This window comes from Bactrocera tryoni, chromosome 3 (genome assembly GCF_016617805.1).
Source record: "Bactrocera tryoni isolate S06 chromosome 3, CSIRO_BtryS06_freeze2, whole genome shotgun sequence".
Taxonomy (NCBI): Eukaryota; Metazoa; Arthropoda; class Insecta; order Diptera; family Tephritidae; genus Bactrocera; species Bactrocera tryoni.
The window spans coordinates 42150574-42166367 of NC_052501.1; the positions used below are offsets into that span (position 1 = coordinate 42150574).

The window sequence follows — 15794 nt, forward strand, 5'->3', positions numbered from 1 at the left end:
ACTTGAAGTTAATGATGCCATTATACCGTTATTCATTTCATTTGTAATTAAAACCACATTGTTTGTAAATCGGCTCACAGTGCGCGAAATCAAACCTCAATCATATATTACATATATCAAAATCGATTAAATTTTTGCTTTGAACAAAATATCCATATGCTATGAATTGAAAAGTGTTGAGTCCAGCTTTCTTAAACAGGGTGTGCCATAGTGGTTGATCCCTACGATAATAATTCGTCCAAATTTCGTTAAGATGAAAAAGTTCTCCATACATGCAATTCATTTTGATAGCACAGTTTGTACGGCAGCTATGTGTTATACTGGTCCGATATCGGTCATTCCGACAAATGCTAGGGAGGGACTAGTTCGCATATTTACAGACGGGCGAGAAGACAAGTGAAGTTGTTCGAGATAGCAGACACTCTTAAAATATCAACAGTATGTGGACATCATATCATTCGTGAATATATGGGTATAAGAAAGCTTAGTGCAAAGTGGGTGTCGCACGAGCTCATTTCTGACCAAAAATAACCACGTGTTGATGTTTCGGACCAGGGTTTGGAAATGGTCAAGCGAAATAAACCCAAGTTTTTGGACCGATATGTGAAAACTGATAAAACATGGCTCCATTATTTCACTACGAAGTCAAATCGACAATCATCCGAGTGGACTGCACATGATGAACGCGCTCCAAAGCGTGGAAAAACGTAATTGTCGGCTGACAAGGTTATAGCGTCCGTATTTTGGGATGTGAATGGAATAATTTGTTTCGACCACCTTGAAAAAGGAAGTACCATCAACAGTGACTATTATACCATAGATCATTATTGGACCATTTGAAAAGCGAAATCTCCGAAAAACGACCGCATTTGAAGAAAAAATTGCTGTTTCACCAAGACAAAGAAAATGATGACAAGCATCCATGAATTGAGCTTCGAATTGCTTCCACATCCACTGTTTTCAGAACTGGCTTCCAGGGTTATTTCCTGTGCTCAGATCTCAAAGGAATGCTCGCTAGAAAAAAATTGCAGAAAAAAAATGCAGAGGCGCTCACCGAAATTGTGGCCTACCTTAAAGCAAAAGACAAATCATACTATAAAAATGGTATCGAAAAGTTGCAGGGAGGCTATAATCAATGTACGACCCTTGATGGAAACTAAGTTGAATAAAATAAACGAGTTGTGCCAAAAAATCGACTAAGCTCATAGTGCTGATCATTTATGTATACATATTGTAGGATCTCCGACCTTTCTTACTAGGTTTTATAAACTTTGTGACAAGCTTAATATACCCGAGAATATTCTTTAATAGCTAACTATTTGCATTTTTGCTATTGGGTTATCTTCAGAGAAAGAAGCCAAACGGAAACTCCTCAGCGGTCAGTGTCTTACTCACTGGAACAAAATATTATGCCGGTCTCATCTTTTGGACTATTAATACTAAAAGGTATAGATTTAGTTAAGACAAATCGATCATAAAAAAATATTTTCCTGAGATAAAAAAATAGTAGTTTCGGGTTCCAAACGAAGATTAAAAACAAACGATTTACTTGTCGTTGAATTCAAAATATTCTTCAAGCTTAAACTCACAAGCCTGACTTTTTTAAACCTTCTCGGTAGACTAAGTCCTTTTGTATATTTATTTGTCAAACACACTGAGGACACACAGCGGCAGCTTTTACTAAGACTCCTTGTGTACCTACTTTTATTCAACAAAATAAAAAAGTTGTCCTAAAAAATTGTTTGCAATAAATTGCTCCACCCTAATAGTCATTACAAATACACGCTACCGTAGCTTACCACGTGCAATTACGTAAGCTTTTGTACATGAGTATGTGGGTGTTTTTCACCGATGAAATAAATATTTGCTCTCACTTACCCAAATACTTGTTGACACCCAAAATATTGAGTATTCGCAAATACCAATAAATACTATCCACACAGTAAATCACGCGGCCGATATCCATTGTGTTGGGTCGAAAGCGCAGCGATAAACCGATCAGGAACAAGATAATAGCAGCTGCATCGCAGGGATTCCACATATTCCAGGCCCAGACCGCAAATTTATGGCTGTTGTGGGCGTAAAAGAAAAAAAGAGAGGAGAGAGAAATTTGTGAAAATGCAGAAAGAACAGAAGGCTTAAAGCACAAGGCGGCTAAATAAATTCAAGCGCGCTCCAACAAAAACAAAAAAAAAAAAATAATGCGGACTGCAAAAGTAATCTGAGAAGAATTTAATTCGGCGTGAAAAATTAAATTAACACCAATTGTATGTGTGTATGTATGTATGTGTGTTGATGTGTGAGTGTGTGATTGTGGTTGTATGGCAAGCGATAATGAAAGCGAGCGCAAATGGTCAAACATAAAACGCAAAGTAGCACTTAACAGTTATTTTTAAAGGCAAACCGCATGAGATTAAATGTATACCGTTAACACTTTGGCTTATGTGAGCATATGCTCGCGCGGCTGCTTAACTGTTAATGAAAAACTTAAAAAGAAATTTAAAATAAAAACTTTCAGAGACTTACGTTATGGCCACCGGCTCCGAAGAGATAATTTCTCGTATTTTCTCAAAACCCAAAGTGGCTATGTATGCGATGGAGTAGACCTCCTGCCAGCGCGGCGTCGGGCCCATCTTCACCAGCACGGTGTAGGTGAACATGAATAGAAAAAACATGTAGGCAATCTGTGAAGAGAAATAGTAAATAAATAATATATTGGGGAGTTAAAGTTAAGATAAGAGAGCGGAAATAAATTCCATATTGTCACTAGAGAGGAATAGTCAACAATTATTTATAAAATTTCAGCAAATTGGTTTCAAAATGATACTTGAAAATATAAGAAACCCAAATGCCCTTGGATCCGTCACGGCTCCTAAGTGATCTAAAGAAAACATAAAAAGTAAAGGAAATACCTACATTTTTCATATCGTAAAGATAAGCCAATACAGGCTAATTTTTTTATGAGAATATAAATCGGCCTGCCCACATACCTGCCAGACAGTTGTATACGTTAGTAGACGCCATTAGAGGGAAGTGGCAGTGAGCTTCTTCACGAATGAGTCAAAGCTTGGGAGGAAGGTTCGACGGGGGACATTGCTTAGGAACTATCTATCAATTTCAGGTGGCTTGGAAGCACAACCTCTTTCAGAAGAGTGACTATCTACTTTGAAAGCAGCGCGGTATGTATACAGTTAGTTTGGAGTAAGGCTAGTATGGGTGTAAAGCAACAGCGGGACTGCAGGTAACGATAAAGCTGAGAAACTGGCAAGGAATGACACCATAGCTCCTCTATCAGTATAGTAGGAACGGGTCGGTACTCCACTCCCCTCGGGTGTTCTAGTACTGGATAACTAAGCTTTCCTGTAGCTTGTCCAACGTAGATCTACCATTGATTCATGCGCTGTCTCAAGATCTTTTTGCAGAAGAGCGTTCGTAGGTAATCTTGAGCTCTTTGTCCTCACTACGGCTAGTCTATGCATAGTTACGAATGTTCTAACGGGCCATTGCCCATCGCGTTTTACGCTGAAAGGTTAACAATCTTTGCGAATGCTAGCTATATAGACGAAGAGGAGGTGGAAACGTCTCAAGACTTTCTTCTTGATTGTTCCGTGTTTGCAAGATCAAGGCACAAACCCTTCGGAGCACTCCTTTTCAGATATCACACCTCAAGCCGCTTTGTCGACTTATAGCTTCGGACAAAAAAGTTATATTTTTATGGATTCTGAAAGGACAGCATATAGTAGTCCATGCGCGATCCCTGGATGAAGCATCAAACCTTACATAATCTATAGGTCAGCATTAATAAAAGTAAACCAATCAATGTTCGAATGCAATTGAAGAAGGCACTGGAATATCAGACGTACTTGGATATACGATGGATTTTTGTGAGATTTTTAGAAATTCTCTTTAACCTATTCCATATGGTCTAAAGTACCACTCTATAAGCTTTGAGGACGCAGAATTTACACAACATCTCTATTTATTTTCAATATTCAAGTACAAGCAGTTAGAACAACTTTTAAAGGCTTGCTTCCACAAAAATAATGTTGTTTGGAATGATTTGTAGTGAAAGACATTATTGGCCTGCAATATGTAAAATTAAAACTTCTCCAACTTGCTGAATGGCAGTGAAAGCATAACTCCAGGAGATGGCGAACCCAATTCCCTAACCAATGACTATAGAGCAGACGTTCCATTGCACGACCATGAAGAAATCGCGGGGGCCGATGGATTGCCGGCAGAGCTATTCAAAAACGGCGGCAAAGAACTGATAAGGAGCATGTATCAGCTTCTTTGTAAAATATAGTTGAATGAAAGTGTGTCGAATGATTTGAATTTAAGTGTGCTCTGCCGAATGCACAAAAAGGGAACCCCACAATCTGCGCCAACTACCGTGGGATAAGTATCCTAAACTTATCATGTAAGGTTCTATCGAGCGTATTGTGTGAAAGATTAAAGCCCACCGTCAACAAACTGATAGGGCCTTATCAGTGTGGTTTTATACCTGGTAAACTAACAACTGACCAGATATTCACCATATGCCAAATCTTGGAAAAGTCCCGTGAAAAGAGAATCGACACACACCACCTCTTCGTCGATTTCAAAGCTGCGCTTGACAGCACGAAAAGCACTTTTCCTGCTGTCAAAGACAGCTGCCTTTATGCTTAAGTTGGTGTTAAGTGACGTTGAGTAATACCGAAAGCTTCGTCTGGATCGGGAAGGACCTCTCCGAGTCGCTCGATACCTAATGATGTTTCAGACAAGACGACTCCCTTTTGTGCGACTTCTTCTTAATACGAGCTTTAGAGCTTAATCGAACAGGTACAATCTTCTATAAGAGTGTACAACTGCTGGCGTATGCCGATGATATTAATATCATTGGTCTCAACTTCCGCGCTGTTAGATCTGCTTTCTTCAGACTGGATAAGGAAGCAAAGCAAATAAGTCTAGTAGTGAACGAGGCAAGACGAATTATCTCCTGTCATCAGATAAACAATCGTCGCACTCGCGACTTGGCTCCCACGACACTGTTGACCATGATAACTTCAAAGTCGCAGATAATTTCATATATCTTGGAACCAGTATTACCACCCACAACAATGCCAGCCTCGAAACGCAGCGCAGTATAACTCTTGCCAACAGATGCTACTTCGGACTGAGTAGGTAATTGAGAAGTAAAGTTTTCTCTCTCAAAAGCCAAACTCTATAAGTAATTCGTTATTCCCGTCCTGCTATATGGTGCAGAGGCATGAATGCTGACAACATCTATGAGTCGATGTTACGAATTTTCGAGAGAAAGATTCTGCGAAAAAATAGATAGTGGCTATGCTGGCTAGGCTGTGCGGTCCGAAGGGATGAAAACACTCCAGCTCTGAAAGTTTTCGACGCAGTACCCGCCGGGGGAAGCAGAGGAAGAAAAAGACCTCCACCCCGTTGGAACGAGCAGAAGAAGAAGCTACAGTTGGAGTCACCCGTTGGCGCCAAACAGCGAAAAGGAAGATCGACTGGCGCGGGCTCGGCTATAACCACGGAAGCGGTATCTACGCCATTAAAAAAGATGAAAAAAGAAAACACTCAAGCACTTTGCCGTCAAAAATGCAATACAATGCATACTTGTACAATTGAAGTCTTCAGATATTCAAAGCATACATTTAAGAGCTTAGAGCTAAGGTTATATCAAAAGTTCAATGCGAAAACTTAGATAAACTTGTATGTATGTATAGCATAAAACTTATTTGTATTATAAAATATTCAAATCTTTCTACTTACCGAATCTGCCCAGAACTTCGTAATTGGAGCGGTATAAAATTCATAGAATTTCTTCTTCAAACGCAGCGGCTGATGCTGCTTCAGCTCGTAATCGCCCAAATTAAAAATATCACGGAACTGTGATGGATCGGAATCGGTGAGTGAAACCTTCGCGGCGGCGGCGGAGCAACGAACCAAGACGACAAAAACAAACAAACGATTAGTTCAAACACAAATACATGCACGAATATCTATGTAAATTTGTATGTGTAGCATACATAAGCAATGCAAGAACTAAACTAGATATATAACTATTATACAAAGTGACAAGTTTCGAGGTGAACGTGATTTATTTACATAAAAAATGCGATTTAATGTTGGATTTGTGCAAAAACATTCCATGTGGCATTGATGCCGGGTATCATTATTTATTTATAATTTCCGTTTTATGTAAATAGCAATTAATATAGAAATAGAAAGAGCAACAACAATTTATCGAACTGCAGAACGGTGATTGAGGTGACTTTGACAAGCGAAATGCATAGTTGAAAGTTGTTGGTGCAGAGATTTTGCAGCGAGTGTGTTGACATACATACGAACACTACATAGTATTAGGTAATATATAAGAGCATACAGCTACATATGTATATGGATATAATTACAATATATATATATGTGTATGTGGCAAGGAGAAAGCGTGATTTTGCAAGCGTTATTATGTGCTTATAACGGTACAGGTGAAGCAGCAGCAAGCATGCTAACGCACACACACGCGTTTGTACGTATAATTATATGTGTATGTGTGAATCAATAATAAATAGCATAGCATAAGCGTTAGCCGAGGTTATAAGTGGTATTAGTGGGTGGAGAGGAATTTCAAGGATTAAAGGAATTAGCAGAAATACGCATACGCAAGCAAAATAAATGCGTATAAAAGCGCAATGTTGAGATTTTGCATTTATTTATTTATTTTTTTTACTTTCTAAATGCAAATGCAATCATCGGAATTGGATTTTGTTCAAATGCTAAATCATTGATTTTTAGAAGCGACGTGACTTGCATACATTTCATTTAGCAAATCTGGTAAATTATATGTTATTATAGAATCACTTAAGTACAATATGCAAAGTGAGTATGATTTTCACATATTTCGTCTTTTTATGGTTCTACTTATAGGAAAGCGGTTATATTCACTTGCGAGTTAGAAAAAAATCGTGTTTTTGGGATTTTTTGTTAAAAGAGGAATTTATTTAATAGATAAAAAAAACAGCGAAACGTTAACATCAGCCACACAGAAGTCTGATTAACTTCACAGGATCAAAAGTTTTCCATACAATAAGTTGATACCATTGGTCAGTTCATATGACAGCTATATGCTATAGTCACTCGATCTGAACAATTTCTTCACAGATTCCATTGCTTTCTTTGAAAATTACCGAAGCCAAATTTCGTGATGATATCTCTTCAAATAAAAAAGTTTTCTATACAAGGACTTGATTGTGATAGGTCAGTTTGTATGGCAGCTATATGCTATAGTGGTCCGATCCAGGAAATTTTTTGCGTATTGTAGTTTTTTTTTTGGAAATTAATTTGTGCCAAATTTCGTGAAGTTGTCATGTCAAATAAAAAAGTTTTTAATATAAGAGGTTGATTTCGATCGGTTAGTTCATATGGCAGCTATATGCTATAGTGGTCCGATATCGACAGATCTGGCAAATTAGCAGCGCTTTGAAGAAAAAAGAATGTGTGCGAAATTTCAAATCGATGTCGCAAAAACTGAGAGACTGAGTCTGTTAAGGCTATAAAAACCTCATCCCATGGGAGAAATTTTCTTCATTGACTCTGAAAGCACGTTTAAAGATTTGGCATCCGAAAACACTAAGTTCAAAAATTCTTAAGATTAAAAATACGTACATATCTCCGAAACTTATTGCCAGATCAACTTAAATTATATTTATATTGTAATTTTTTAATATCATAGTAAAAATGCATTTTAGAAATTCGCAAGTGTATATAAACCCTTTAACGAGTTTAGAAAATAGAATAGAGATTAATGGCTTTAACAATAGACTAAAACAGCATATGTCGACATAACATATGTTACGTATTTTTATTTCTACTAAAAAACAGAGCCTACACTTTGGCTTTGTTTTAACGCAATGTGGGATTCTAGATCTTTTTTTTAGTAAAGCAAAAAGTTAGCTCTCGAGAAAGTTGATCTCACTAATTTATTTTTTTTTGTTTTAAGCTAAGTCGACTTAAGCTATTTTAGCTTTATTCCCACGACTATGTAAAAAGCATCAATTTCATATATTTGAAATGGAAATTTCGGGCGAAGAATGTTATAAGTAAAATGCATAAATAAAAGATAGTTTGAAATGAAAATTTTAAATTGTTTAAAGCGCTGCGAATTCCGGAGAAATCTGAATAAGTAAAAATTTGCAGCGATAATTTACATAGCGGATAAAAAATTAAAAATAAAATAAATATTTAATAAAAAATAAAATAAAAAAATAACAATAATAAAAATATAAAAAAAAAATTAATAAAAGGTTTCATAAAAATTTCTTAAAATTTTCTCATATACATTTTTATGCCATACTTATAGCATAAAACCTTTTGCAATAGTTCGGAGATCTGTTACCAAGACCTTCCAAATAAGTCTTTGTTGTTGCATTAAGTCAGAAATACTTATATTTAATTTTGAAACAAAGTTAGAGTGTGTCCAGAGAGAACTAGTAAGTAGTGTTGCTATGAAAAAGGTAAACATAATAATATGAGAGCTTTGAGAGTTCTCTCTTGTCTCATCTGTCGATAGCTTCCTTGAAAAACTGTCGTAGAGCGAGAACGCCGATTAGTGAAACTGTCATCGTAATAAATAACGAGTTTATTCAGTTATAAACAACTCAACGATGGACCTGCATCAAAACGAAACAAAAGAATATTTGCTAAGGAAATTTGAACGCTAATACGCGCTATAAAGATCCATCAAAACCAAAAATTCAAAGTAAACCAAAGTCATGTCTGGCGACAGCTGGCCTATTATCTTGAATATTTGTTGTGCGGGATCTAAGGATCAAACAAAAATCACTGCGAATAAATAGCTAAAACTTGTAGTTGTACTTTGTCGGCTGAATCGAACGATCGATCAGACTCAGATGAGACCTAACAATGGACTATACTGCGACTACATACCATATCTTGGTCAATGCTTTTAAATTTGAGCAGAAGCTAAAGAACTGAGTTGTTAGGTTCAGGGTTGAATAACAACAGGTTAAGCTACCATCTGATTGATTAACTATCACATACAACCTGTTAAGTTCTGTGAGTTTTGTGACCAAATTAATAAATCATTTTATTCATATAACCAACAGATAGCGTAATTTAAAAATAAAGTTAAAGAAAGAAGTTTTAAACTCACGTTTGTGGTAAGATCATTTTGAACTGCCGCGCATATCAATTTTACTATATCAAGAGTATGCTGAATCCGATGAAGACTAGACATATTTCTAACATCGTCAATACAACAAAATAATAAGATTAATAACTAATTCGATATTACGGAAGTGGTAAGTAGTGCAGCAGCTCAATTATTTGCTACCTAAAAATAGTTGTTTTATTTTTTTGTAACTACCAACTGATCAAATCTGACTCGGACTGACAAACAACTACATTTTCACGTAATTTTTTGCAATCTCAGTAGGCTACTGAGCTAACACAAGCATGCCAACGGTTCGTTTAGTTTTCCACACACTTGTTATAAATCTCGGCTGGGATCTTCCTCAGTGCCTTTTTTGGTTTCTTTTGTTCTTGGTTCTGTTTGGAAGTGCTATTCGTTGGGTTGTTGGACAGTTTCGACGTCGTATTCATGAACTCACGAACAAATAGCTGTCAAACACTAATTGACATATGGAGATCGAAAGTATCTTGAGCATAAAGTTTGTACCATTCTAGAAAATATCAGTCCGAGTCAAATTTGATTATGTGGTAAAACTTCCTAATTTCTAACTAGCTCAGCTGAGACACCAATGGACTTGATAGATTCAGGTATCTCTCTACTTTAGATTATATTTTAATTGGAGTATTTTCTAACTACTTTAAGGACTTTCTAAATTTTGTTTTAATGAATCTTTCTGGTGTTTTAATAAGAGTTATTCACCATCTCGAGATGGAAGCGAATTTAACAAAGCAGAGATTATGAAAAGTAGTTCAGTTGTTCTTCAAAAATAAATGGTGGAAATTACCAGAAATGTCCAAAGAGCTTGTTACGGATGAAACCATATAAAAAATGGCATAGTGATTTGGGAGTATCGTAAAATAAGGTGATGGAGATAAGTAGCTGACACTCGAAAAATAACAAAGGATGACCTAACTATCGACCATTACAATCTGTCTGAAATCATATTCGAGACCTTTATGTGTCGTCTGTTTGGTTAGGTTGGAGCAAAATTATTATTTTTTTAAGCATCCACATATCGTGAACGTATAGAAAAAGTATGATATTTCTGAAAAAATACTCTCATGTTGTATGAGAGAGCTTCCACGCCTCTAGGGTAAGTACAGTAAGTATGTGCATAAGTATTTCGATTTTTTATTTAAAAGTCCAATCAAGGCAACTTGTTTCCTATGTTGCACTAGAGTATAAGTAAATAAATGAAAATTAATTAATCGAAAAATAGAATTGACCATAAAAAGCTTTAAATGATAAGCTTCATATTTACATTGTGCACTTTTTCAAACTTCCATGTAATTGGTTTTGCTGGCGATGGGCTTTTTGCTGAGCATTTTAAAGGGTTTTTTATACTTGGAATAGAATATTTGCGGATTTTGATTTTATAAAATAATTTTTTTTTTGGGTAAAATTCGCGCTTTGCATAAAAAGTGAGAAACATGTAAATAAATATGGCTTACGAGTATGAAGGGATAATATATGTCAGAGAATAAAAAACGGCTTAATGCTAAATTTTGGCTTCAAATTAGCCAAATTTGGAGGTCATAAATTCGGATCCAAGGAAAATAATAATAAAATTAAATGAACTATTAAAAATATTATAGACAAAAAATTTATTTTATTACAAAATTAAAAAGAGGTTTCCTTATAATCCTACTTTTCCAATATTCAATAATAAAATGGTAAACTATTCATACTACAAGCAAACTGCTTAAATATGTGTACAAGATGAGCTTGTATGTATGTATTTGTGTGTGTGCATGTGATGCATCAAACTCTCAACAAATGCAGCAAGCTAAAAGCTCTTTCATCTGGCTAAAGTTCAAAAGAAACTAATAACATTTCCAAACACTTGACCAGAAACTAACTTTAGAAAGTTCACCAAGAGCACCAGCTGTGAGACCGACCTGAAATTAATTTAAATAATTGTTTTTCTACTTTTCTAAGAATATTATATGTGAACTACATAAGTTAGGAGTAACGTGTTGTCATGCAAGTGATGATTTCAAGTATTTTCAAAATGTGTATAAATATATATAATTTAAGAAAACTATAACGGATTTCGTGGAAGAACTGTGACTGTTCGGTTTGAGACTCTGCTTCGGTGAATTGTGTCAAGGCTAACAAGTGATTGTGTTTTAAAAATTTAACTACACATTACCAGGTAGTGACACCAAGTGTATCAAGTCTTATGTGAGTAATCAGTGGAGTGCTTATGTGAGGTTCGGAGTTAAGTGGAAGTGACGTGGAGTGGAGTGGAGTAGGTTGAGTGTTGGAGAGTAAAACGAAGAATTTAAAATAGTTTTTGACAATATAATAACTTATGGAGTATTATTTGTCATTCTCAAATTTGGTGTAAATTAACATGTGGTTTTTCGATAACTGAAATTTCTTGAATTCAGAATATTTGACGATCCTAAACACAGTGTTTGTCTATATATAATAATGTGAGTTAATAATATGAGTATAAACAAGTTATTCCAAGACATTGCTTCCTAAAATTATAGTTTTTTTTCAATTGGGATTTGAATTCCTAACCGACGCTGCTCGACTGTACTCAGTCGTGACAAATTTGATCACTTGTCGCCTGTGTTTTATTGGAAAGTTTTTTCAACTTCATGATCGAACTTTGATTTAAATATCCTCCCTTAAAAGCTCGAGCTTTATTTTAGTATTATTAATTATGCTATTGTACCATAAGTATTTATAATTATTCCTAAAGGCAAACTTAGGATTATGGACCCCTTTTTAGTAAAACTTTGGATGTATTTTTTCTTTATATCTTTGTTCTAATTTATCTTCACCCAGACGTTAGAAGTTTTCTTACGTCAAAGTATTCGACTTAAGCAGTGTAATACGAACTTTTAGAGTTTAAGTTTTTATTGGAAAAGATTATATTCACTATTGATTATTGTTTCGTGCGTATTTTGAACTTGGGAAGTTTAGCTTTTCTTTTTACGAATCAATGTCTCTTGATCAAAAAGAGGCTTTACAGAAAACAAAAAGTAGATCAATGGACTCGCAAGTAATTTTTTACATTTCCTGCCTATAACGGACGAACCCATCAAAATATGTACATAATGATACGGAGTGGAGCAAGAAGAAGAAATTTGTATGCCTCATGCTACTTCCAGATATTTGATCCAGTTGAATATCGCTGGAGTCAATCCCCAACTTGCTTAATAAGAAGACAAATGTGGTATGAAAGAATATGGGCCGCACAAGTCGATTATTAAAATTGAAAAGTAATAACTTGAGAGCTCTAGTAGTCACGGTTTTACTGGAAGATATGCCAGCAGACTGGTAACACCATACAACGACTATTGAAGAAGCTGTCGAGAGGTAGAAGAAGAAGGTACTATAGAACGTCTTGTATACGAATGCAAAGCTGTATATATCGTACGAAAATTATCGTAGCTCTCGGTCGAGGGTTTTTGATGAGGTCTCGGAATTAGCATATATAAAACTGTTACCTACTTACCTACCAGGATACAAATATTAAATACCCAAAGAGCCTCAACCACAATTATTTCGGTTAATTATTGAACTGGCCTTGCAAATTTCTCGACGAAATTTCCTTGCAATTTCAGATTTCATGACAATTTGAGACATCCGTTATTTTACTTATAAGTGGCGATGTATAGGTGTAAAGTTCAAAATATAGTGACACTACATTTATATCCTTATATGTGTATGTATACATCATAACATAAATATATATGTGAATATGTATATAACTTATATAGCTATTTGTTTCCCACGCCAACAAAAATAATAAAAAATTTTATGTAGCTAAAATGCATATGTGAGTGTTATGCAATACCATTTGTATGTATGTATATAGGTAGGTATAATCAATATGTATGTTTATTGCACTTTTACAACTAACGCATTAACTATGTAGATAAGTATGGAGTATAGTAGGTGGCGTTTCATTAAATACTTATTACTCACTTTTCCATTCTCTTGTACTTTGGTATCACGTAGGGAGTATGTGTCCGCCAAAAGTGCCTGCAAAGGTTCAGTTTGGAATTCATGCGATGAATCATCAATCAATTTGCCATTATAAGAGACAGTTTGTGTGTTTATGTGTGTGTGTTGACAGACAGAGACAGAACAAGATAGAGAAAAGGTGTATAGCACAGTCGTATTCTAATTTCTAAGTTCGCTGTTTGAAAAACAAAATTATTTTGTCTGCTTTGGGATAAGAAAATCTGAGTCAATATGGCAAGGTTTGTAAAAAAAATATTTGAATAATTAAAATACTGTGTGTACATTTATAAAATAAATAAAAAATAATTTATATAAAATTATATACCAATTAGATTTGAAATATGTTGATAGGTATTAATATGTTTGAATGTTCGTAATTATGCACATCTATATTTACAGAACTCGGATTATATATATTTATTTTAATATAAATAAGTATTTTTATCTAAATTAATTTATTCTAAACTACGTATCGCACCTAAAATGCAAAGCAATGTATCATCAAAAAACGAAATTGAGTTTTTTATAGCTTACGATTCATTACATTATATTACATATACAGCTGTTGACAGCTAATTAGAAACGTTTCTTTTTTTTTGTAGGCGGCTCATGAGTATATTGATAAAAATTTCTGATATACCGTTATTTATATTCCTAAAAGTGTTGCATTGTTCGTGTTGCCCTATGTGCTACTAAATTCACTCTGTTCTGTAGTTGTGAAGTTAAAGTTCTTTTAATTTTGTCCCAAATAGTAAATGCGTTACTGTGTAGAATGTGAATTAAGTGCGGCAGCTAATTAGAAACAGTTGTTTAAAGAATTAAAATTCGTCAAGGTGTTAATTTTTATAAATAATATTATTGATTTCTTGTAGGGTGTGTTTCAAAGTTGTGGTTCAAAATATATTAAAATGTATTATTCAAGTTTTTTAATGAGGATAAGCTGCAGCTGTACACCTACCCGTCGCAGCCACATTTTTGACCTTTGTCGGCCTGGAAAGATGTGCAAAAATATTTCGAATAAGGTCAAATGCTCAAAAAAAATTATTTGAATGTCCTTAGACATATACAGAATTTTGAAACTACATCCAATGTTGTACGCAAAGAAAAAACCCGATAAACTGCAACAGAAATGGACCGCAGAATTAATAATATCTCGCGAGGAGACCCAAAAAAGAGTACCACTGACATCCTATATGAGATTCAAGGTGAATACAATGTCCACATATCCAAGAGAACAATTGCCCGGCGTTTGGTCGAATCTGGACTTCACGGCAGGACGACACGCATTAACCCACTTCCGACTAAAATTCGTAGAAACGACGCGTAGACTTTAGCAACTCTTATTGGTCTAAGACAACAAATCAAAAGAGGTATGTCGTTTGGAACGATGTAACAAAAATTAATCGTGAATGGTGTTGGTCCACTCCATAAGATTGATGGAATTTTAAACAAGTATAATACGTCGACATCCTACAAAATGTCACGTTGCCATGGGCTGAGGAAAATTTGCCTGTCATAAGGAAGATAACAATTCAAAGCATACGTCGAAGTGGACACAAAAGTTTTTTAATGAAAATTCTATCAATGTTTTGGAGTGGAAATCGTCCAGCTTAGACTTAAACCCTATAGAACATCTCTAGGTGATGTTAAAAGAGCCATTTGCACCAAAAATATCCCAAATATAGCTGTTCTTTTTGATGACATTAGAACGGCATCGCAAGCTCCGCCATTGGTGCGCTGTCAAGTCTTATAACGTAAATTCGGAATCGAAGTGAAGCAATAATAAAGTCAAAGAGTTAAGCAACAAAATACTAACTGAAAATAAGCGAGTTTTTGTAATATCATTATTTTTGGTCAATAAAATATTTTCGTTTCTATTTAGTTGTCGCACTCAAATCGTTGATTCCACATGTTTTTGTTAAAAATCTGCACAACAAAAACGAATTTTAAACAAAATGTTTACTATTAGAGTTTAAGTTTAACATAGGTTTCAATAAAATAAGTGAAAATACAATATATATAAGTGATTTATTAGAAAATAACATCATTTGCTTCAAAATAGGTGTCGTTTCTAATTAGCTGTCAACAGCTGTGAGCAGCATTAAATTTTCTGCTTCCGCTGTCAGTTATAAGTTATAACGTTTAACTTATAACCAATCCAATAACCAATCAAAACTCTTACTTTGTTTCAATGTGCGTGATTTCTATTATATCGTTTTTCCTTCGCCTGTAAACTTATGAAAAGTGATGTTACGATATTATGCATTTTAGGTGACAAAATATATTATTTTATAAATTTGTAATGCTAATATATCTTTTGTTGGATTTCGTAATATATAAATTAGAAATTTAGAAATTTTATGTATTGTGCATAACATAACCTCACATTTAGTTCACTCATCTAACCGGTATTATTAGTACAAATTAGTAATAAACTGAACACCTAAACTCCGATTCTTCTAAGATAATATACGAAACAGAGTTCCCTAATGGACATTATGTTTCGAACTTGCTCCCGTACTAGCGTCCTTCTATAAGTAACCACGATGTGGTGCCGTTTGTAAACTTCATGAAGTCGGTTGCACCGAAGCTATAACACCCT

The 15794-nt window shown here is 34.8% G+C and overlaps 1 protein-coding gene across 8 annotated transcripts in view; it reads right to left on the minus strand.

Moving 5' to 3' along the window:
• The window catches only part of LOC120773133 (transient receptor potential cation channel trpm), a 292034-nt gene that overhangs the window by 35984 nt on the left and 240256 nt on the right, over positions 1 to 15794 (minus strand). For 6 of the 8 annotated variants that reach the window (XM_040102134.1, XM_040102135.1, XM_040102136.1 and 3 more), the window contains 4 exons: positions 13154 to 13210; positions 5770 to 5916; positions 2527 to 2684; positions 1879 to 2069 (listed from right to left, as the gene is read on the minus strand). In XM_040102134.1, the coding sequence (XP_039958068.1) occupies positions 1879 to 2069; positions 2527 to 2684; positions 5770 to 5916; positions 13154 to 13210 (553 nt within the window). The remainder of the gene's footprint in view (positions 1 to 1878; positions 2070 to 2526; positions 2685 to 5769; positions 5917 to 13153; positions 13211 to 15794) is intronic. The other 2 variants (XM_040102132.1, XM_040102130.1) reach the window with 1 other exon arrangement.